The sequence below is a fragment of the Meles meles genome, chromosome 12 (assembly GCF_922984935.1).
Source record: "Meles meles chromosome 12, mMelMel3.1 paternal haplotype, whole genome shotgun sequence".
Lineage (NCBI taxonomy): Eukaryota > Metazoa > Chordata > Mammalia > Carnivora > Mustelidae > Meles > Meles meles.
Window position 1 is genome coordinate 32,673,968 of NC_060077.1, and position 22,049 is coordinate 32,696,016.

The 22,049-nt window shown below is 51.9% G+C and overlaps 1 protein-coding gene across 3 annotated transcripts in view; it reads left to right on the top strand.

The window, feature by feature from the left end:
• Positions 1 to 21,480, top strand: part of TANGO2 (transport and golgi organization 2 homolog) — a 41,782-nt gene extending 20,302 nt beyond the window's left edge. For 2 of the 3 annotated variants that reach the window (XM_046025306.1, XM_046025305.1), the window contains exons 3-9: positions 1,676 to 1,764; positions 7,994 to 8,113; positions 8,691 to 8,805; positions 13,201 to 13,271; positions 17,172 to 17,325; positions 18,817 to 18,921; positions 20,445 to 21,480. In XM_046025306.1, coding sequence (XP_045881262.1) covers positions 1,676 to 1,764; positions 7,994 to 8,113; positions 8,691 to 8,805; positions 13,201 to 13,271; positions 17,172 to 17,325; positions 18,817 to 18,921; positions 20,445 to 20,565 — 775 coding nt within the window. In that variant the 3' untranslated portion in view covers positions 20,566 to 21,480. The remainder of the gene's footprint in view (positions 1 to 1,675; positions 1,765 to 7,993; positions 8,114 to 8,690; positions 8,806 to 13,200; positions 13,272 to 17,171; positions 17,326 to 18,816; positions 18,922 to 20,444) is intronic. The other variant, XM_046025307.1, reaches the window with a different exon arrangement.
• The last annotated feature ends 569 nt before the right edge of the window (positions 21,481 to 22,049 follow it).

Sequence of the window (22,049 nt, forward strand, 5' to 3'; positions counted from 1 at the left end):
TGGGAATGGCTGGGGGTTCGTATAAGGGACAGTGACTCCTCCCTGAGTGCCTGTCCCCAAGACCTGGAGCAGCCCAGAATGCTGTGTCCCGGGGGATAGAGAGCTACCACAGGTTGAATGGGTGTCCCAAAGGTGGTGACTCTTCCAGGGCAGATCTGGAGGGTTTGACGGTTACCCCCAGTCCTTGGCCTTACTGGTGCCTGGGGCTGGGGCTGGGTGGGGAGGTACAGAGTTGGGGGGGTTGGTTGCACACAGGACGAAAGACTTTTGTGGGTCTGGGCAGTGGTGTGGCTGCCAGTTTCACTTTCAATTTTATGAAGTTTGTTAACTCACATTTTACTGAAAGCAAGTGCTCATAAAAATCATTTTTTTAAAAAGATTTTGTTTATTTGAGAGAGAGAAAAGAGAGTGCATGCATGAGCAGGGGGGAGGGGCAGACAGAGAGGGACAAGTGGACTCTCGGAAGAGCAGAGAACCCCACGTGGGGCTTGATCCCAGGACGCTGAGATCATGAGCTGAGCTGAAGGTAGACACTTAACCAACTGCACCACCCAGGTGCCCCTAAATGTTCTTATACATCTAAGAGTCAATACAAAAATTATTTTGGGGGGCACCTGGGTGGCTCAGTGGGTTAAAGCCTCTGCCTTCGGCTCAGGTCATGATCTCGGGGTCCTGGGATCGAGCCCCGCATCGGGCTCTCTGCTCAGCGGGGAGCCTGCTTCTTCCTCTCTCTCTCTGCCTGCTTGTGATCTATGTCTGTCAAGTAAATAAATAAAATCTTTTAAAAAAAATTATTTTGGAAGACTCCTTGGGGTCTGACCACTGAGTAGACCGTCTTGGTTTCAGACCCAGTGTGACCACAGGTGGCCAAGCTGTAGCTCCTGATCCCGTGTCCTATGTGCACCTGCCCATGGTGCTCGGAGGGTCCTTTGGCCACCACATCTTAGACCCAGAGAGGTCTCATGGACGTGCAGTCCCACTCAGTCACTGTCTGTGTTCTTATTTAAAATGGCAAACCCACCTAGGAAATATGTTTTCTTATATTAAAACTAGAGCTCTCTTGAAAACGTTGACATCTTTTCTACTTGCCAAATCCAACAAAAACTTGTTGGATTCATAATGCAAATCACTAAAAAAACCCAGAAGTTCTTTCTCTCTTCTTTCCCCCAGACACCCCAAAACTCAGGAGAACAGCCCCCAGAGAGCCTGTGCTCTGCTCCAACGCATACCCTGGCTCCTTCTGGTGGGCATGGTCACATTTCTAGGAAGTCACAGACTCACGGTGGATGGTCTTGGGAAGGGACAGATGGACAGAAGGGGTACCTCTCTCCCACCAGGATACCTGGGACACGCTTGGTCCCAGCTGCTAAGGGCCCTCCCCTCTGCAGGTCCTGCCACCCTTTTTGGGTGAGTGAGGTATGCAGGGCGGGATGGGCTATGCGTCTTTGCCCAGCATCTCCTCTTTTCTTCGGCAGGTCCTAGCGCACAGTGTTGGCCGAAGGCTCCCTAGGAAACCCACCTGTCTGGAGCCATCACTGACCTTTGTTTCCTGCGAGTTCCTGTTCTCTTTAGGACTTGCCTTTGTTGCTACGGAGGCAGATTTTCTTGTCAACTGGAGGAAAACATTGGCTTTTCTGTTTTCCCCAGAGACCTTTAGTCATGCTTTCTCTTTCAGGCTCATCTTGGCAGCCAACAGGGATGAATTTTACCACAGACCATCCAAGGTCGCTGACTTCTGGGGGAACAACAATGAGGTCCTCAGTGGTGAGTCTTTCCTCAGGGGGCAGCCACAGCATGGTGGGAAGTAGGAGGCCCCGAGTGCCTTTAACTGGTACTGTAAGTGCAGAACAAATGAGTGGACGCTGACTGGTCTCATGGGGGAGGCTCCCAGGTTGGGGTCTGGGGCCAGCATTGAGGTAACCAGCCCCAAAGTGTCTACCCAGCACCGGCCACCTGTTTTCATGTGTAGTGGACTCCCAGAGAAGTAGCTAGAAGAATCATTTGGTTTATTTGGCTCTACCTTTTCGCAGTGGGGGTGTGGTCGGGTTCATAGGAGGTGCAGGTTCACATTCGGTCACCCTGTGAAGCATCGTTGTGGTGTGTGTGTGTGTGTGTGTGTGTGTGTGTACATGTTTCTGTTTACACGCCGGTGCGCCTCGCTCCAGAGCTGGTCTGAATTTGGGGAGCAGGGGCCTGGTTGGAGCACACTCAGATGGGAGCTGCGTGAGGAGTTCCCACAGAGAGAGGCGGAAGTAGAGGTGACAACTGTGTCCCCTGCCAGCTTAGCCCCGTGGACAGAGAACAGTTTCTGCCCATGGGGGTCTACTTGAAGGCACGTGGACAGGTGCTGGCCAGGCCAGGGTCCCTTTGCCTGTGTGCTGGGCATCAGGGAAGCACGAGGGAGCCTGGCAGAGCTGACAGGGGTGCTCAGGGGCCCAGTGGGCTGAGTGGGTAGTCTTGGGCCTGGGGACACCAGCTGCAGCCCGGCTTTGCCTGCAATATCTAAAAGCTGGACTGTGGAACTTCCACAGAAGGCCTGTATAGACTGGTTGGGCGGTGGTGTGAGGGAAACACTGCCCAGGCTGGATCATCCTGGTGCCATGTGGGAAGAGGACAGGAATGGGGACACTGAGGCAGGGCAGTGTCGTGGACAGGAGGTCCAGCAGGTAATGGGGAAAGCTGCTGTGAGGCTGTGAGGTGAAATCCCTCTTGCTGAGTGCAAGAGGGAGAAGAGGCTAGGTCTCTTGGGTATGTCTTGGCCTCCTCAGAAGCTGCACAGGAGACCGTGGAAATGTCTAGACATGAGGATAGAAATGGGGGGCAGGAGACCCCTGTTGTGTAAGCTTCAAGTACCTCAGTATGGTAACCCCAGAGGGGCTGTGTATTTGGGGTCCTTGGCTGGGCCAGCCATGGCTCTCCCAAAGGTTGAGGGTCAGGCCTGCAGGGCTATATGAGGAGGGCTGAAGGGAGCCTATGGGCCCGGCCAGTACCATGCCAACCATCCTGACCTAGAGTAGAATGGAAGGAGGTCATGGGCATGGGGCAGGCTGTGTGTGTCGCTGCTGCAGGGCACTAATGGGAGACTGAAGTGGTGTTGGGGGTGGGGAAACCAGTCGGGGGGGTGGGGAAACCAGTCAGGGTGGGTGGGGTGAGGGCCTGTTGGCACTTCTTGAGTATTTTTGTGGATGAGGACACAGATGAAGGGTTAGCCTGTTGGGCTCCTTGGCCATCCTGGCCACCTGCTTAGGCACTCCGGCCTGCACCCTACCCCTAAATCAGGGCCAATTTGTAGGGATTTGGAGTTGGTCTCTGGCATGCTGCTACAGGGTTCCTGCCGGGTGGGAGGGTGGCCTGGCTTCACGACAGTGCTAGGTGGGCCCAGTGGCACTGCACCAGTTGGGGCTGGAAGACACTAAGATCCACCGGCATCACCAAATTGTGTGCAAAATTGTAGGCCAGTGGTTCTCCAGATGAGATCTCTGAGGTATTAGCATCAGCATTTCCTTGGGAACTTGTTAGAAGTTTGGAAAAATTGGGGTGTTATTTTTTAAAAATACTTTCTCTGTGTCCTGCTCTCTTTCCAATCTCTTTCTCTCTGTCTGCCTTTTCGCATATGTATTAGTTTTCTTGAGGTTGTCCCACACTTTGATGATGCTCAATTCATTTTTTTAAAAGATTTGATTTGTCAATTTTTTAACTTAATTTAATTTCATTTTTTTCAGTGTTCAAGGTTCATTCTGATTTATCAATTTTTTAGAGAGCATGGACATGCGTGTGCGTGATTGGGGGGAGGGGCAGAGGAAGAGAGAATCTCAAGCAGATACACCGCTGAGCGCAGAGCCGGATGCAGGGCTCAATCTCATGACCCTGAGTTCATGACTTGAGCCAAAATCAAGAGTCAGACACTTGGGGTGTCTGGGTGGCTCAGTGGGTTAAAGCCTCTGCCTTCTACTCAGGTCATGATCCCACGGTCCTGGGATTGAGCCCCACATCGGGCTCTTCACTCAGTGGAGAGCCTGCTTCCCCCTTTCTCTCTACCTGCCTCTCTGCCTACTTGTGATCTGTCTGTCTGTCAAATAAATAAATAAAATCTTAAAAAAAAAAGAGTCAGACACTTAACTGACTGAGCCACCCAGGCACCCCCGATGATGTTCAATTAATTTTTAAAAACCTTCTTTTCTCTCTGTTTCATTTTAGGTCATTTTTATTGCCATATCTTCACATTCACTAATATTTTTTTCTGCAGTGTCTAATCTGCTTTTAAGCCCACCTTGTATATTTTTTTTATCTCACACAATGTAGTTTTTTTTTTTTTTTTAAATATTTTATTGATTTGACAGACAGAAATCACAAGTAGGCAGAGAGGCAGGCAGAGAGAGGAGGAAGCAGGCTCCCTGTGGAGCAGAGAGCCCAATGCGGGGCTTGATCCCAGGACCCTGAGATCATGACCTGAGCCGAAGGCAGAGGCTTTAACCCACTGAGCCACCCAGGTGCTCCTCACACAATGTAGTTTTTATCTCTAGAAATTCAGTTTTTCTCTCTTACATTTAAGTTCTTAACTGTTTTAGCATGCAGAATATAGTTTTATTAACAGAAGATCCATGCCTGCAAAATCTGACGTCTGTTTCAGTTCTAGTTCAGTTTTAATAGATTGATTGAACTTTTAGTAAGCAGGGCTGTGGTTTTCTGCTTCTTTGCATGCTTGGTAATTTTTGGTTGGAAGCCAAATGTTTATGGATTTTATCTTGTTGGGGACTGAATATTTTTGTGTATCTATAAATATTCCTGAGCTTTGCTTTGGGACACAGCCGAGATGCTCAGAAATGGTTTGATCCTTTCAGGTCTTGCTTTTAGGATTAGTTAAGTGGCTCTGAAGCTATGTCTAGTCTAAGGCCAATGATTCCCTACTCCTCAGGCAAGATCCTTCTATCTTCCCTGCCTGTGCTCCCTGGATCTTGAGGTTTTCTAGGCTGAATTCTGGGAACAGGCGCTCTTCCCAGCCCTGTGTGAGCACTGTGTCCTCTGATCTTTCTGGATGGTTCTTTCCTGGCCACAGTAGTTTCCTCACACACATGTACTGATCAGCTGTCTGGTTCTGTGCAAATCTCTCCTCTCTGGTCCTCTGTCCCAGGAGCTCTGGCTGCCTCAATCTCCCCAGGCTCCCAGCCCTTCTCCTCTGCCAGGGAGTCCAGTGGACTCTGCCTGGGCCTCCTCTCCATACAGTGTCTTGGAGACCCTCTCCAGTCTTGGGGTTCACCTAGTTTGTTTCTTGTCTCAGAGATCTCTGTCCTTTGTTTTTTGATGTCCGGTGTCTTGAAACCCACTGTTTCATGTATTTTATTTTTTGGTGGTTTTGGGTAGGAGAGTAAATCTGGTCCCTGTTGGTTGGCTGGATGTGGAATTCTTATTTACTTTTCAGCGTTTGATTCATAGGAGTTTTTTATGCATTCTGGATTGGTATGTTGGATAAATGTATTGCCTACTCATTTTCTTTTTTTTTTTTTTTTTTTTTTTTTAAAGATTTTATTTATTTATTTGACAGAGAGAGATCACAAGTAGGCAGAGAGGCAGGCAGAGAGAGTGAGAGGGAAGCAGGCTCCCTGCCGAGCAGAGAGCCCGATGCGGGACTCGATCCCAGGACCCTGAGATCATGACCTGAGCCGAAGGCAGCGGCTTAAACCACTGAGCCACCCAGGCACCCTGCCTACTCATTTTCTTAATGACTTCTGGTAAGCAGAATATTTTCTTTTGGTGAAGTGTGGTTTACTCTTGGATGGTTTATTCTGTTTGTGTCTTTGCCTACCCTAAGGCCTTAAAGATGTTTTCCTCTTTTTGCTTCTAGAAGCCTTTTGATTTGGGGTTTTTTGTTTTTTTTTTTTTAAGATTTTATTTATTTATTTGACAGAGAAAGATCACAAGCAGGCAGAGAGAGAGGAGGAAGCAGGCTCCCTGCCGAGCAGAGAGCCCGATGTGGGACTCGATCCCAGGACCCTGAGATCATGACCCGAGCCGAAGGCAGCGGCTTAACCCACTGAGCCACCCAGGCGCCCTGATTTGGGGTTTTGTGTTAGGTCTGATTTATCTTATGTTTTTGTACTTGGTGTGAGGTAGGGGTTGAGGCTCATATCTCACCCCCCACATCTCTTCAGTTCTTCTGGCCTTATTTATTGAATAGATGCTCTTTTGCCTATTGCATTGCTATGGCAACTTGGTTGAAAATCAGTTGAACCCACGTATGTGGATCTATTTTGGACTTCTTTGTATCCCATCTATCTGTTCATCAATCCTGATACCAACATCACACTGTCTGGATTACTGTAGCTTTTTTCAGCAACTTTTGAAATCAGGTGGTGTTAAGTCCTCCAGCTTTGTTCTATTTCAGGACTCCTTTGGCTCCTGGTTCTTTTGTGTGTGCATAGAGATTTTAGAGTCATCTTGTGAATTTCTGTAAAACAGAAAGCTTCCTGGGATTTGGATTTGGATTGTTGACTCTTCTGGCCGTTTGGGAAGGACTGTCATCTTAACAATATTGACTCTTCAGTTAAGGAACAGGGCCCATCTATCTCTCTTTTAATCATAGCTTCTTGACTTCTCTCAGTGCTACTCTGTCTTCAGGCATTACACGTTTTTCCTTAAATGTTTTCTTATGTTTTGTTTTGTTTAACGCTATTGTAAATGGTATTTTTAAATTTTCATTTTCTGATTCTTGCCTCTATTTACTTACCAGTTCTAGGAGATTTTTAAAAAATTAATTTTGGGGCGCCTGGGTGGCTCAGTGGATTAAGCCGCTGCCTTCAGCTCAGGTCATGATCTCAGGGTCCTGGGATCGAGTCCCACATCGGGCTCTCTGCTCAGTGGAGAGCGTGCTTCCCTTCCTCTCTCTCTGCCTGCCTCTCTTGTGATTTCTCTCTGTCAAATAAATAAATAAAATCTTTAAAAAAAAAATTAATTTTGGGGGCGTCTGGGTGGCTTAGTCAGTTAAGTGGCTGCCTTCGGCTCAGGTCATGATCCCAGGGTCCTGGGATCGAGCCCCACTATGGGCTCCCTGCTCAGCAGGGAGTCTGCTTCTCCTCCCTCTGCCTGCTACTCTGCCTACTTGTGCTCTCTGTCTGTCAAATAAATAAAACCTAAAAAAAAAAAAATCAATTAATTTTTTAAAGTAATTTCTATATCCAACATGGGCCCAAACTTAGGACCTTGAGATCAGAAGTCCCATGCTCTTCTGACTGAGTCAGTCTGGGCCCCCCACAAGATTTTTTTTTTGGAGGAGTAGATTCCTTTTGGATTTTCTTCACCTGTAATCCTGTCTACAAATAAAGACAGTTAGCTTCTTCTTTTCTGATCTTTCCATCTTTTATTTCTTTTATAGTTACAATTTATTATTATTATTATAAAAATGATTTTGCTGCTTTTGCCGTAGTCTTCAACTGAAATGATCCTCTAATCTAGGAAGACACTTTCCTGTGGCTTTAAGGGCCTCACCAACCCAGTGGTGAGGCCCCATGGAGGACTAACCATGGCCCAGGCCTGTGGGGTGGAAATGAGACAAATAGGTGGGCCTAGATGTACTCTGGGCTCCCAGCGAAGCTCCCACCTTAGGGCCTATGTGTCCTGCTGTGTCCTGCTGGGGGAGGACAGCCAGCGGCCCCGCACCTGATCCAGGATGTGGGCTTGGGCCTGGTGCCTTTGCTAGGATGTGGCTGCCACTGTGCTCCCAGTAGTGCTGATGTTGATCCAATGTTGATCCAAGCATCAGGATGCATTCCACACATGCCAGGCTCCACTGCAAGCTTTCAGTGACTCCCATGGGCATCAGATGTCATCTTGGGGGCAGGTTCTCTCTCACATGCCCTGTGGGCTTTGGGGCTGCCTTGCCCTGAGTAGTTCAAGGCCCTGTTCCTTAGCCCAGGCTGCTGGGCGGAGCATCTGTCTCCCCAGGACACAGGGACTGGACAGTAGGTGCTACTGGTGGTGACACTACCATCTGTCGCAGGGCTTGACATGGAAGAAGGCAAGGAAGGAGGCACGTGGCTGGGCATCAGCACACGGGGGAAGCTGGCTGCGCTCACCAACTACCTGCAACCACGGCAGGACCGGGATGCCCGGGGCCGAGGTACCGTGGGACCCTGGTTCCGGGGGTGGTCGGGGAGGGCGGGCTTTCCTCAGGCACATGTGGTCCAGGAGGAGGAGGAAGGGGAAGCAGGGTGTTTCTGGCTCTGGGTCCCACTGGCTGGCATCACTGTGGGAATCCCTGCTCTGCCTGGCCCACGTAGCCCCTGCTGGCACAAACATGGTTGGCCCCTCTCAGGGAACACTCTCCACATTTGTGCCTCAGGCCAAAGTGTCACTTCTGGCTCTTGTCATTGCCCCCCCCCCCCCCACCTGTCAGATGTTTGCAGAGCAGTACCCCTACTAAGACAGCTCTGTGGACACATGTTGTCCCCAATGAAGATTTTTTCCTCTCATGCTGTACTTCCATTTTGGGCCTTAAGGCAGAAAACTAAATAAATAAATAAATAAACCCCAACAAAAACCAAGTTCTGGATGCAGACCTCCTTAGCTGCCATGTCAGTGAGGTATGGCTGGTGTGGGGGGTTAAGTTTAGCCTGCACTGGCCCCACATCTGTCTCCTCAGGATGAGGGACTCCGCCCTGCCACCTCGGCCATGTGTGTCTGTCCCCTACCCACAGGTGAACTTGTGACCCACTTTCTGACTGCAGACATGGACAGCTTGTCCTACTTGAAGAAGGTCTCTGCGGAGGGCCACCTGTACAACGGCTTTAATCTCATAGCAGCTGACCTGAGGTGGGTCTGCTAGGAGGGAGACGGCAGCCCACCGGCCACTGCCACGGAGCAGAGCTGTGGGCTTGGCAGGAAATGGGGTTCCCACCCTGCCACCCAGGTTGGGGTGCTGTGGCAGCCTCTCCAGGGACATTGCACTTGGTGGGCATGGTGAAGCTTCCCAGGGCTGACTGACTGTTGTGGGGATGCAGGGAGCGGAACCCGGGCTTCTGGTGGCAGCGAGATGGTCACCAGCTCCTGCACGTGAGCTGTGATGTGACTGCAGCTGGCATCTCTGGTCCCGGGGGCACCCCTGGCCCACACCGGCCCCTTGCCCCTAATGTCTCCTCCCCAGGTCTGTGGCTCAGGAGTGCCCTGTTCTGGAGCTGCTCCTCACTTGCCCTGTTGTCTGGTGCGCAGAGGGGTCCCAGGCTGGAGAAGGAGGGTCCCTAGCAGCCTGGCTTCCCAGCAGTGCTGGTAGTCAGGTGCTGCTGAGCTCTGGCGCCTCCTGGTGGCTACTTCAGAGCGGTGTGTCTGAGCACGTGGCATGGGTCATCTCATGTTCTGCAAGGGGCTCAGTAGGCAGCTCCCAGGGCCTCCCTGGAGTTGTCAAAAGGGGCAACAAAGCTGTCCCAGCTGCCCATGGGCCCTGTCGCCAAAGGACACGGAAGCTGTGCTGTACAGTCATTTGGGGAAAGTTTTCCCCTCCCTGGAGTCAGGAGGATAGGCAAGGAGCAGAGGCAGGAGGAAGGGGCCCCAAGAGGCCTGGAGCCTCAGGGTTGCTGGCACTGGCTGAGAGTCAGGAGTGGGGTGGCTGGAACCTGGTAGGGATCTGTGGCCAGTGGGGCGTTGCCAGGCCCTGTGAGGCATACAGGGGTACAGTTGTAGCCAGCAGTTAGCTGCATGGCCATGTGGGGGTGGATGCTGGGCCCTTCCTGTGCAGCACCTGGCACGTGGTCACTGCTGCCCCATGTGCAACTGCTGTGGCCAAGCTCCTGATGGTCTCCTGGGGCTGCTGACGTGGCTAAGACCCTGCTGGTATGCGATGGGGCTGGGGTCCAGCAGCCCCTGGAGACAGTAGCCCCATCCTACTGATAAAGTTCTAGAACATACGTGACGTTCAGTGGGGTGAGGTCCGGAGCTGATGACCAAGAAAGAATTCTTGAGGCATCTTTGGTGCAGAATGGTGGTTTATTAAAACAACGGGGACAGGACCCATGGGCAGGAAGAGCTGCTACCTTGGGGTTGTGAGGGGTGGCAGGTTGTGTACCATGGAGTTGGGGGCAGGTAAGGAAAAGGAAGGTTTTAATAGAACTTTCATATGGTAAAGAGGACCTACAAGATACAGGACACCAGAGGCCTTGCCATTGCCAAGGTCATTCTGTCCTCTAGCAAGGTATTAACATTAAGATGGTTGGGAGATTCCCAAAGAATGTCACATATGTCCCACCCAGGAGTGGGGGTGGGGGAAAGTTGGAGGGTGTCCGCTTTTGCTTTGTCCTCAGCCAGCCTTCTGTTCCCTCATCACTACCAAGTGGGGACTGGGTTGGGGACACTGTTGACAGTCTTGATGCATAAGGCAGATCACGGCAGGTGGGAGAGTGGCCATACCATAGCTGCAAAGGGTGGCCAGGGTGGAGAGGCCCTGGCGGGATGTCCTCACCTAGGATGCCCCAGGGCCCATGTGCATTTCCCAGAGTAGGGTGTACAGAGTGGCTGGTGGATTCAGGCATTGGGTGGGAACAGGGCAGGGCAGCCAGGGTGGTCTGTGCTCCGTCCCACACTTGACAAATGGGGCCTGGGAACTGCAGGGGTTTTGTGACTTTGTCCTTCAGTGAAGTGAGCATCCATCGTCCTGCCATCCTGCCCTCCCCATGTGCACCCCCATTGCCGATGCCCCAGAGGTCAGTGAAAGTGGTCAGCTTTCACCCCGGGAGGTGGTCAGTACGGCGCGGAGGGCCTGAGCCCACCTCCTTCCTCAAGAGCCCCAGGCCAACTGTGCCTAGAGTGTCCATTGCATGTGACCCGCTCAGCCCCACTCTTGCTGCACGGATCGACACACTGATGCGGAGGCTGCAGTGCTGGCCTGGGCACTTGCTGCCCCCGGCCCTCTCATTCTCACCATGGACAGCTCCCAGAGGGGAACTCACGTGCCTTTCTTGCCCCCCCTATGGTGGTGATGAAGTTCTAGAACCTAGGTGAGGTTCGGTGGGGTAAGGTCCGGAGCTGATGACCAAGAAAGAATTCTTGAGACATCTTTGGTGCAAAATGATGGTTTATTAAAGCACGGGGACAGGACCCGTGGGCAGAAAGAGCTGCTGCTGCCCCGGATTGTGAGGGATGGCAGGTTATGTACCCTGCGTTTGGGGGAAGGTGAGGGAAAGGGAGGTTTCAACGGAGTTTTCATATGCTAAAGAGGGCCTACAAGGTGCCGAGTATCCTGGAGGTCTTCCGGCTTGATCAATGTGGTCTTTTGGCAAGCCATTAACATCAAGATAGTTGGGAGATTCCTGTCTTGCAGGATTGTGGTTTATGCAAGTTAATTATTTGTTTCTCGTTTCTGGCGGTCAGGGGTGCCTGAGGAATGCTACACATATTACCGAGGGGAGCGGATAGAGAGGGGGTGCAAGGTGCCAGCTTTTGCTTTGTCCTCAGCCAGCCTCCTGCTCCCTCATCACTGGGACCACCTTACTTGTCATTCTCTGTGCATCTGACCTGGTCTGGGAGACCAGTAGCCCAGCAGGACTCAGTGCTCAGCAACCATGTCAAGTGTCTGGGTGATGAGGGCCCTGTGCTCTGAGTGGACACCTGCATGGGCAGGCGGCTCCTGCAGGTGGGCTTGGGCCCCTTGGTGCCTAAACACCTCTCCTGCCTCTTGGAGCCATAGGGTCAGAGCCTGCCTCCCTAGACACAGCCCTCAAGGACAGGTGGTGGCCAGGGCAACTGAGGGAGTTGGCCATCAACAAGCAACCCCAGTGGTAGGTGTCAGAAAAAAAGTCAGGGTCAAGGAGAAGAGCTCCTCATCGCAGTCATGGCCAGTCCCTGACCAAGCACGGGGCAACAGCTCTTCCTCTGGTATCCATGGGTCTTCACGCTTTCTAGCTTTTTGCCTATAAAAATTTCTGAAGTCTTAGCTAGATAGCTTAAGAAATGAGCCAGGGGGGACGCCTGGGTGGCTCAGTTGGTTAAGCGGCTGCCTTTGGCTCAGGTCATGATCCTAGCGTCCTGGGATCGAGTCCCACATCGGGCTCCTTGCTCGGCAGGGAGCCTGCTTCGCCCTCTGCCTCTGCCTGCCACTCTGTCTGCCTGTGCTCGCTCTCTCTCTCTGACTAATAAATAAATAAAATCTTAAAAAAAAAAAAAAAAAGAAAAAGAAATGAGCCAGGGGCTGTGGGGAGGAAGAACTGGAGCAGAATGTGAAGCCACCTGGGGCCAGGTTGGGTGCAGCGGGAGGGGACTCCCTGGCCGCCCCTCCCAGCCCTTTTTTTTGTAATGGTTCAACCTGGAGGCTTAGGTCCCATGTGGCATTCTCTGTACCTGCAGGCGGGAAGGTGGCTCATAGGCCAGGAAGAGTCCTTCTCTAGTTTGCAGAGAAGGCAGTTTCAAGGAAGATTTACTATGATATTTACCAGTGGGAACATTTTCAGCTCTCAGCCATTTGAACTATTTTTTAAATGCACACTCAGCACATAAAAGTAGGCAAATGGGATCTTTGGTGCTTTGTTCAGAAGCCTCTGTTGCCCTGGGGCATCCCACTGTGTCTGGAGGTGTATGGAGATGGGCTGTGGGGGTGGGGATTGGTGTCTGCAGGTGCAGTGAGGTCATTGCCAGGGGTCTCAGATCCTAGCTGTGAGGCCCCTGGGAGGCTGTAGCCCTGACTAACTCCTGTCCTGGCCCTGTGCTGGGAATGGTGATGAAGTCTTAGAATATAAGTGAGGTTCGGTAGGGTGCGGTCGGAGCTGATGACCAAGAAAGAGTTCTTGAGACATCTTTGGTAGGATGGTGGTTTATAAAATGGTGGTTTATTAAAGCACGGGACAGGACCCGTGGGTAAGAAGAGCTGCTGCCCTGGGGTTGTGAGGGGCAGGGGCGGCAGGTTATGTAGCTTGGGGGAGGCGGGGAGGAAAAGGGAGGTTACAATAGAACTTTCATATGCTAAAGAGGAACTACAAGATACCAGAGACCTTGTGGCCTTTCCATTGTCAAGGTATTAACATTAAGATAGGTGGGAGATTCCAAAGAATGTCACATAAGTCCCACCCAGGAGTGGGGGTGGGAGAATGTTGGAGCTTGTCGCTTTTGCTTTGTCCTTAGCCAGCCTTCTATTCCCTCATCAATGGGACCATAGAGATCACCAGGCAGTGAGAGATTTGGCACCCCGTGGCTCCCATCTGACCTTCTCTGTCCTCCTGTCCACAGCACAGAGAAGGGAGATGTCATTTGCTACTACGGAAACCGGGGGGAGCCCGAGCCAGTTGTCCTGGCACCAGGTAAGCCTACTCTGGCAGGCGGTGACAAGGTGGGGGCTGCTTCTGTGGGGACACTTCTGTACTTTTCAGAGCCCGGGGCCCGGTCACATTTCTCTCCAGGGATTATGCTCCTTGGCCTTTCGTGTGCCTTATGCCCCTATAGTGGCCCATGGCCTACACTTGGTCCACATGTCAGGGCACCCACAGCAGAGCTACCTTCCCCTAGCCCGGAGCCCGTGACTGCCCAGAGAGAACTGAAAACTGACAGTGTTTACAAAAGGCCACAGAGGTCTCTTCTACTCCCAGTTCTGTGCGTTGGCCCAGAGGCCTTTGTGGAAGTATCTGGAAACCACCCCTGTGATGCCCTCTCACAGCTCTCAGTATTTGAGATCCTGTGACTGGAGATGCTTGTTTTCTGCTAAAGGGAGGAAGGAAGGGACACAGAGGGGGAAGGTAGAAGGGAGGGAGTGAGGTTGTTTCAAGTATGTCAGGTTGTTACCCTGAGCTTGACCCTGCCTGATCATGTCACTTTTTAAAATTAACAGCTTTATTGAGATGTAATTCAGATATCATACTGTTGGGTCCATGGTCAAAGGAGCAAGACTGATACAAAGCGAAGATCAAGCAAAGCTTAATTTCGCACCAAGCATCGAGAATCAAACTGACGGGCCAGGGACGTCTCTTGCAAAGAGGCGACAACCCTCTACCTTACAGACTAGTTTTTAAGGGCAAAGGCCATGTGGTTGGGCCTGGCCACGCACAGGTGACCAATGAGATTTTACCACAGAGAAAGCTGCACAGTCCTGCTAGGTCACACATAAGTGACCAATTGAATTACAATTTACCCTATAGTAGATATTTGAACTAGCCTATCACCTTGGTCAGAATGGGTGCCCAAAAGGCACCCAAAGGGCAGGGCCCATACTCCTTGGTAGCTAGGAGACAATATGCGCCCCTCACCTTTTAGATACCTCCACCTGGCCTCACCCACCCTTGTATTTGGACTTCGTTACCTGGAACTGGTTTCCAGGGCTTGTTTTTAAGTAAGTTCCCTGAAGGGGCAGGGGCAGGGCCAGGATGGAGCTGCTTTGGCTAAATAGGCCCTTACAATACAATGTACTCACATACACTGTATCATTCAATAGGTTTTAGTCTATCTGCAAAGGTGTGCAACTATCACTGATATGGAACCCTGTGACATTTTCATCACCCCAAAAAGAAACCCCTGTCCCCATTAGCAGTCACCCCCCACTCCCCTCCATCCCTCAGTCCCAGACAGCCACTAACCTACTTTCTGTCTGTTCAGAATAAGCATTTGCTTATTCTGAGCATTTCATACAAGTGTAATCAGCCAATATGTGGCCTTTTGTGATTTCTTTTTCCTTCCTTCCATCCTTTCTTCTTTTTAATTAACATATAATGTATTATTTGTTTCAGGAATACAGATCTGTGATTCATCAGTCTTACAGAATTCACAGCATTCATCACAGCACATACCCTCCCCAATGTCCATCCCCCAGCCACCCCTTCCTTCTCACCTCCCTCCCCTCCAGCAACCCTCATTTTGTTTCCTGAGATTAAGAGTCTCTTATGGTTTCTCTCCCTCTCTGGTTTCATCTTGTTTCATTTTTCCTTCCCTTCCCCTATGATCCTCTGTCTTGTTTCTCAAATTCCTGATAATCAGTGAGATCATATGATAATTGTCTTTCTCTGATTGACTTATTTTGCTCAGCATAATACCCTCTAGTTCCATCCATGTCATTGCAAATGGCAAGATTTCGTTTCTTTTGATGGCTGCATAGTATTCCATTGTGTTTATATACCACATTTTCTTTATCCATCCACCTGTTGTTGGACATCTAGGCTCTTTCCATAGTTTGGCTATTGTGGACATTGCTGCTATAAACATTGCGGTGCAGGTATCCCTTTAGATCACTACATGTGTATCTTTGGGGTAAATACCCAGTTGCGCAATTGCTGGGTCATAGGGTAGCTCTATTTTCAACTTTTTGAGGAACCTCTATACTGTTCTCCAGAGTGGCTGCACCAGCTTGCATTCCCATCAACAGTGTAGGAGGATTCCCCTTTCTCTGCACCCTCACCCACACCTGTCATTTCCTGACTTACTAATTTTAGCCATTCTGATTAGTGTGAGGTGGTATCTCACTGTGGCTTTGATTTGTATTTGACTGACTTCTTTCTTAACATGTTTTCAAGCTCTCTCTGTGTTGTAGCATGAATTAGGGTTTCATTCCTTTTTATAGCTGAATAACATTCCATTGTCTAGATAGCCTACAATTTATTTTCCCGTTCATCTGGCTGATGGACCCTTGGGTTGTTTTCAGCTTTTGGCCATCGTGGATCATGCTGCTGTAAACATTTGTTCTAGGTTTTTGCAGAGACCTGTGTTTTCCTCTTTTTTATGCATATACTTAGGAGTGGTGGTGCTGGATGGTAAGGTGACTGTTTAACCCCTTCGGGGAACTGCCAAACTGTTTTCCAAAGCAGCTGTACCATTTACATTCCCACCAGCAGTATATGAGGTTCCAATTTTTCCACATCCTCACCAGCAATAATTATTGTTTTTTTTAAAGATTGTTAAAATTAAAAAAAAAAAATAATAATCTCTATACCCAGGGTGGACCTCAAACTCAAGACCCTGAGATCAAGGGTCTCATGCTCCCCTGACAGAGACAGCAAGGCGCCCCTGTCTGTCCTTTTGATTACAGCCATTCTAGTGGGTGTAAAGTAGTGTCTCCTGGTGATTTTGATTTGCCTTTCTCTGATGGCAAATGATGTTGAGCATCTTTTCATGTGCTTATGGGTCATTTGTATGTCTTTGAAGAAATGCCTGTTTGGACCCTTTGACCATTTTTAAATTCGGTTGCTTGTATTTTTATTTCTGAGTTATAGTTCTTTTTCTCTTTTTTGAGGTTTAATTTTTTAAAGATTTTATTTACTTAGGGATGCCCAGGTGGCTCAGTCAGTTAAGCGTCTGCCTTCAGCTCAGGTCATGATCCCAGAGTTCTGGGATCAAGTTCTGCATTGGGCTCCATGCTCAGCAGGAGTGGGGGGACTGCTTCTCCCTCTCCCTCTGCTGCTCCCCCTGTTCATACTCTCTTTCTCTTACTCTGTCAAATCAATAACATCTCAAAAAGAAAAATTATTTATTTATTTATTTGAGAGAGAGCGTGAGTGGGGGAAAGGGGCAGAGGGAGAAGCAGACTTCCTGCTGAGCAGGGAGCCTGATGCAAGACTTGATCCCAGGACACTGGGATCATGATTTGAGCCAAGGGCAGACACCCAGATGTCCCTAAAATTTTATTTTATTTAAAAAATTTTTTTTTTAAGATTTTATTTATTTGTCAGAGAGAGAGAGAAAGAGAGAGAGAGCGTGCGCGCGCACAGGCAGGCAAAGTGGCAGCAGAGGCCCATTCTGATGTTGGCAGACTCCCTAACCACTGACTGATATCCAGCAGGTACCCCTCTGGCCTCAGGTTGCTATTCTCCAACTCTTGACCTTCTCAGGGAGATTGACACCTTGCAGCTTTTTCCTAGCTTAGAGATGGGAGTGAGATGGGGAGGTGGTTCCTTCTTGAGGTTCCCTTTCTGTTGCCTCATTGGAATTCAGGTCATCAATTTCCTATCATTCTGTCCATCAAGCCTGCCTGGCGCTTGTGCCTCAGGTCTCCTGTGAGTGCCCTGCTATGCTGAGTTCTCCACTCTTTGCCACACAGATGGGTTAGGAATGTGCATGGAGAAGATGTTGAAGTGTGGGGTGGTCTGGGCTCTGTGTCCCTGCCCATACTCCTAGTCCCTTGCCCAGTGCTGGGTGGGTGGGTAATCTCTGAATTACTGACATTTACCCTGAATTCCCACAATGGGGCCTCTGTCCTGGCTGGGCTGTCCCCTTCCCTGCAGGAACGTATGGACTAAGCAATGCGCTGCTGGAGACGCCCTGGAAGAAGCTGTGCTTTGGGAAGCAGCTCTTCCTGGAGGCCGTGGAGCGGAGCCAGGCACTCCCCAAGGATGTCCTCATTGCCCAGCTCCTGCATGTGCTCAACAATGATGAGGCGTGAGTGCGCGGAGCCTGCTGGGATGAGCAGAGGGTCCCACTTCTTCTCTAGTCCTGGGACATAGAGGCAGTCAGGCTATGCTGCCCTGGGAGGCTTGTGGAGGTGACTGGGAATAGCTCCTCAGCCCAGGGGTGCCTGATAGACATACTGTTCTTTGCTCGTCTCCTAACTGCTCCCCTCCTGGGTCAGTATACTTGGAAGCTCAATGCTCTCAGAGGCTTGGTGTGGGCCTTTGTGGGGCAGAGAGTAGCTGGAGGTTCCCCATGTCTGCACACAACTGGTGGGAGATTCTAGAAAGCTCCAGGTGCTCAGCAAACCACAGAAGCAGCCAGCCTGGGAGTATGTCTGGGGGTTAACTGTCCTTTCCACATGCTGTCCTACCAGTGCTGTCCCAGGAATTGCCTGGGGGAAAGGAGCTCCTGACCCTACTTCCCTAAGGCCTCCATGGCCTCTGCACACAGTGCCTGGCTCAGGGATGCCCCCCACCCCATCCCGCCACATGTCATGGCCATCCCACCTGGGAGTCAGGTGCTGGCCCTGCTACCTTCCTCCCATGCTGCAGTGTCGTCCATACTCAGGCCAGGCCCCTATCCTGCCTAGATGACCCGATAGCCCCTCAAGAGAGCCCCAACGGGCTGCCTCCTGCTTCTTTCTACTGGAACCCTTCCCTGCCCCTTACTTACTCTCCGTCTCCTTTTGGAACCATGATCCTTTTGGAACCACGAACCATGGGACCTTCAGCCTCAGCATAGCCACCCCTCAGGGAAGCCCTAATTGGGCTGCTCCAGCATCCCATGCTCAACTGTATGTAAGTCATGTGGCCCTCAGTCTCTTATCTGTCACTCCCGCTGGCCTGAAATGGGGTCCTGGCCGCTTTGACAGCTGTGGTCCCAGCGCCAGCTTCAGTGACTGGCAAGCTGCAGGGCTCAAGTGGGCCCCTGTCAAGTGGAAAGATGCCCATAGGGTACCTCTTGGGGCAGGCAGGGAGTGTGTGTGTCTGGGGACCCCTCAGCCAGGCCCCTGCCCCACAGTGCCCCAACCGCTCAGACCTCACCAAGACAGGTAGGTGAGTTTGCTCTGAGAGATGACTTCTGTCCTTCCCAGGGGCAGGGAGTGGGGGGTGCCTGCACAGTGCTGACCAGATGGACCACCTCCCCCCACAGCATTTGCTGATTCAGCAAAGCCTTCCCCAGTGCTGAGCTCATAGGTACTCCTGTCCCTGGGTCCTGGGAAAGCTCCCGGGGGCCCCAGTAGGGGAAGCTGGCCTGGCAGTCCCTGTCTGGCAGCCTGGGCCCAGTGACGGAGCCCTAAATAAAAGACTGGACCGAGATTTGAGGCCTTCAGCAGAAAAGTGCCCAGAAAACCCTTGTGGCTCCCAAACCACCTTGTGAGGCTGGTAGGCTCCTTGGACACTGCAGGCCTTGAGGATGGCAGATGGAGCTGTGGGTAGGTGGGAGGGGGTGGCTGTGACCCCTCCTCTGTTCTTCCAGGCAGCTGCCAGACCCGGCCATTGAGGACCAGGGCAGGGAGTATGTGCAGCCCTTTCTGAGCAAGTACGCAGCTGTGTGTGTACGCTGCCCAGGCTATGGCACCAGGTATGAGGGGCTGCTGGGTGCATTCAGTCCTGTCCCATGAGAGCTCTGCCTTCCCTGAACTTTCTGGATCCCAGAGCCTCTGCCCTGTCTACAGGCAGCTGCCATTTCAGCTTGGGCTATGGGGCCAGCAGATACCACAGGTGACGGCTATGCGCAAAATGCTCACCGGCCCCCGGGGGCGCTGCAGAAATGGTTCCTGGGCTGCTTGCTGCTCCCTGTGCAGCCATGAGGGGGCTGGGATGGCTGTGGGCACCCTCAGGTTGCCAGATCCCTGTGGGGCTAGAGGTCTCAGTGCCTGGCTCTTCCCTTCACTTCGCCCTGTGTCCTTGGGTCTGTTACATTCTGTGTGTGACCAGGGCAGAATTAGATCATTTCAGCCTGGGGATATCACCCAAGAAAGGGGCAACTTCTGGTCTCATCCACAAGGGGGGGAATGCCTGGGAAGGACAAACTGTTGGCATGGGTGTCTGCTGTCCCAGGAAGTTCCTTCTGTGCCTCTCTCCCTCTTGGGCAGAGGAAGATTGGCTCTTTGTGCCTGGGAGGCCCATCCCATCCCCGTGATTCAGTCTGGGGCAGCCTACCTGCTGTACTTGGAGGCGGGTGGGCTGCTGGACCAGCCAGGACGCCCAAGGAGTGCTGTTGTGCACCTGGCCCACCTGGCCTGGAGACAGACTGTGGTCTTGGGCAAAGCAACATCTTCCTGGATTCGGCTTGAACCAGGCCCTGTGGGTACCAGCCTTGTACTGGCCTGGTGACCGGCAGTATGGACTGCGATGGATAGGCCAAGCTCTTGGGGGCCTGTGGCTACTAAGGACTCAGGGATGGGGTGCTTGGGTGGTGACAAGTGCTGAGAGATGCCACGATGATATCCCATGTACTCTGGGTACATGGTGAGGTCAATACATAATGTTTGGTTTTCGAGTTCACGTTGGCCCAAGTCTTCCAGCTTCCAGCAGATGACAGCTTCAAGCCCTCTAGCTGGGGAATGGGATGGTAGGCAGGGCCAGGGTGGTGTCATAGCCCAGCACTGGTGCTCCAGGGCCCAAGGGTTGTATGGTTGAATGGTGGCCTTTCCATTCTCAGGCTTTTCCCTTGGCAGGTGGCAGGGCATCTGTTCTCTCAGGCTTCTCCAGCACAGACTTGTTTTCTCGACTAAATTACATGCTCACGTGTACCCACATGCATGAGGCAGAGTGCCAGGTCTGCTCCCTGGGCAGGTGTGTGGCTGCTGGGTCCAATACTGACTGGGACCCCCAGTCTTCAGCATGCGTGTGCCTACTCTGGGTATCAGCCTGCACTGGGGCTGCTTGGGGACCTGGTACCTGCCCTCTCTCGGGGAGGCAGGTGGTAACAAAGTGAGGACTGTCCTTGGGGACAGCTGGCAGGAGGAGAGAAGGTGTGCAGAGCATTTGGGATGGGTAGTGGGGGAAGAAGATAGGAGAGGGTTCTTGGTGACAGAGACCTCATTTGGGGCTCTACCAGGCAGGCAGAGGGCTGAACATGGGCCCCCTGCTCTCTTTCAGAACCAACACCATCATCCTTGTGGACGCAGATGGGCACGTGACCTTCACAGAGCGTAGCATGCTGGACAAGGACCCCTCCTGCTGGGAGACCAGCACCCATGAATTCAAGCTGCAGAGCTAACCCCTCTCCGTGGGTGTGGCCATTGGGCTCCTGGAAGGCTCTGCCTCGAGGACCAGTATGGATAGGAGCCTCCTGTAGCCACATGCACTGCCTGTGACTTGGGCAGGACCAGGGCCCTCTGGTATTTCTGTGACCTGTCCGTGTCCGCGTGTCCAGCTCAGGGTCTGCCATTATGCCGGTGGGAGTGACAAGAGTCCCGCAGCCAAGCTTGGGGCAGGCCCAGGTGTGCTGTGCGTGTGTGAAGGCACCTGGGCCTGCACCCTGTCCAAGCACAGAGGCGCACACTCAAGGCACATGCTTCCATGCACACCTGCAGGTGCATGGGCGCACGTACACACAGACACAGGTACAGATGAGCACACACATGCTCAAACGCACGCACCAATCCTAGCGTACACAGATATGCATGCCAGACAGGCAGAGATGTGCCTCTCACATCTGCAGGCGCTGCTGGCCAGTGGGTCTTTGCTTTGATCAAAACAACAGGGTGTAGACTTGGGTTTAAAAGTGGCTCCCTCTCTCCTGGGCGTGGTCTATTTCTGGACAGTTAGACTTGCTTTTGGAGAGGGGGCTGAAGGATGACAAGAACCCCAGAAAAACCCACTGTCATAGCAGAAGCACAGGCTGGTTGGTGGTCTTTTGTGCCCTGAGGGGGTGGTGGTCTCCTGTGTGCATGGGGTAGTCCTTTCGGGGGAGGAGGGTGGTCCTGCCTGAAGCACCAGGGGTCCTGTGTATGCTGGGGCACCTTGGTAGGCTCTCAGGCACCTACCTGGGGGTCATGGGTCTTGGGAAGGCCCTCTCAATGAGGGGGCACAGCCAACCCTTGCTGTTTCCCTTCTCCTTGGGGAGTCAGACTTCATAGGAATCTGTACTTGAACGTGAGACCGTGATAATAAAATTCTGAGGCTGTGGTGAGTCAGTGCATTTCAGGTCCTTGTGTGATAGGGGACAACTGTGCAAAGGCTCAGTAGGGCTGCTCTCCTGGTCTACAGGAGCTCCCAAGGCACACCCACCAGAACAGAACAAGCCTCTTCCCACTTTCTTCTTTTGCTCATGGGTCCCTCAGCACCATGATGGAAACCTGAGGGGCCATTGGCCTGTCCATCCATCTGTCCTTGGGCAGAGGCTGGTATTGGAGAGAGCCTGTATGTATGGGACATGGTGGGTGCCAGCTACAGGGCCTCCTGAGCTGGGCTGAGGGGCCAGGGATGCATCTGGGTATAGTGGGGAGCCCTTGGGGACCACCTCATGGAGTGGAGTGGTCAGGCCTACACTTGGGGTAGACTCTAGAGGCCAGGGGATGGTAGGAATGGATGGGTTTCGGGGCAAGGGGGCAAGTGGAGTCTGTCTCAACCCCAAGACCCTGGTTTGTGGCAAACAGGAGTTCTGTCCCTAGCCCAGACTGAGCATCAAGGGGTTCATGTGTGTCCAGTGCTGAGACCCAGGCCTCCATCGGCCTTTGCAGCTGGCCCCCCAACTTGGCC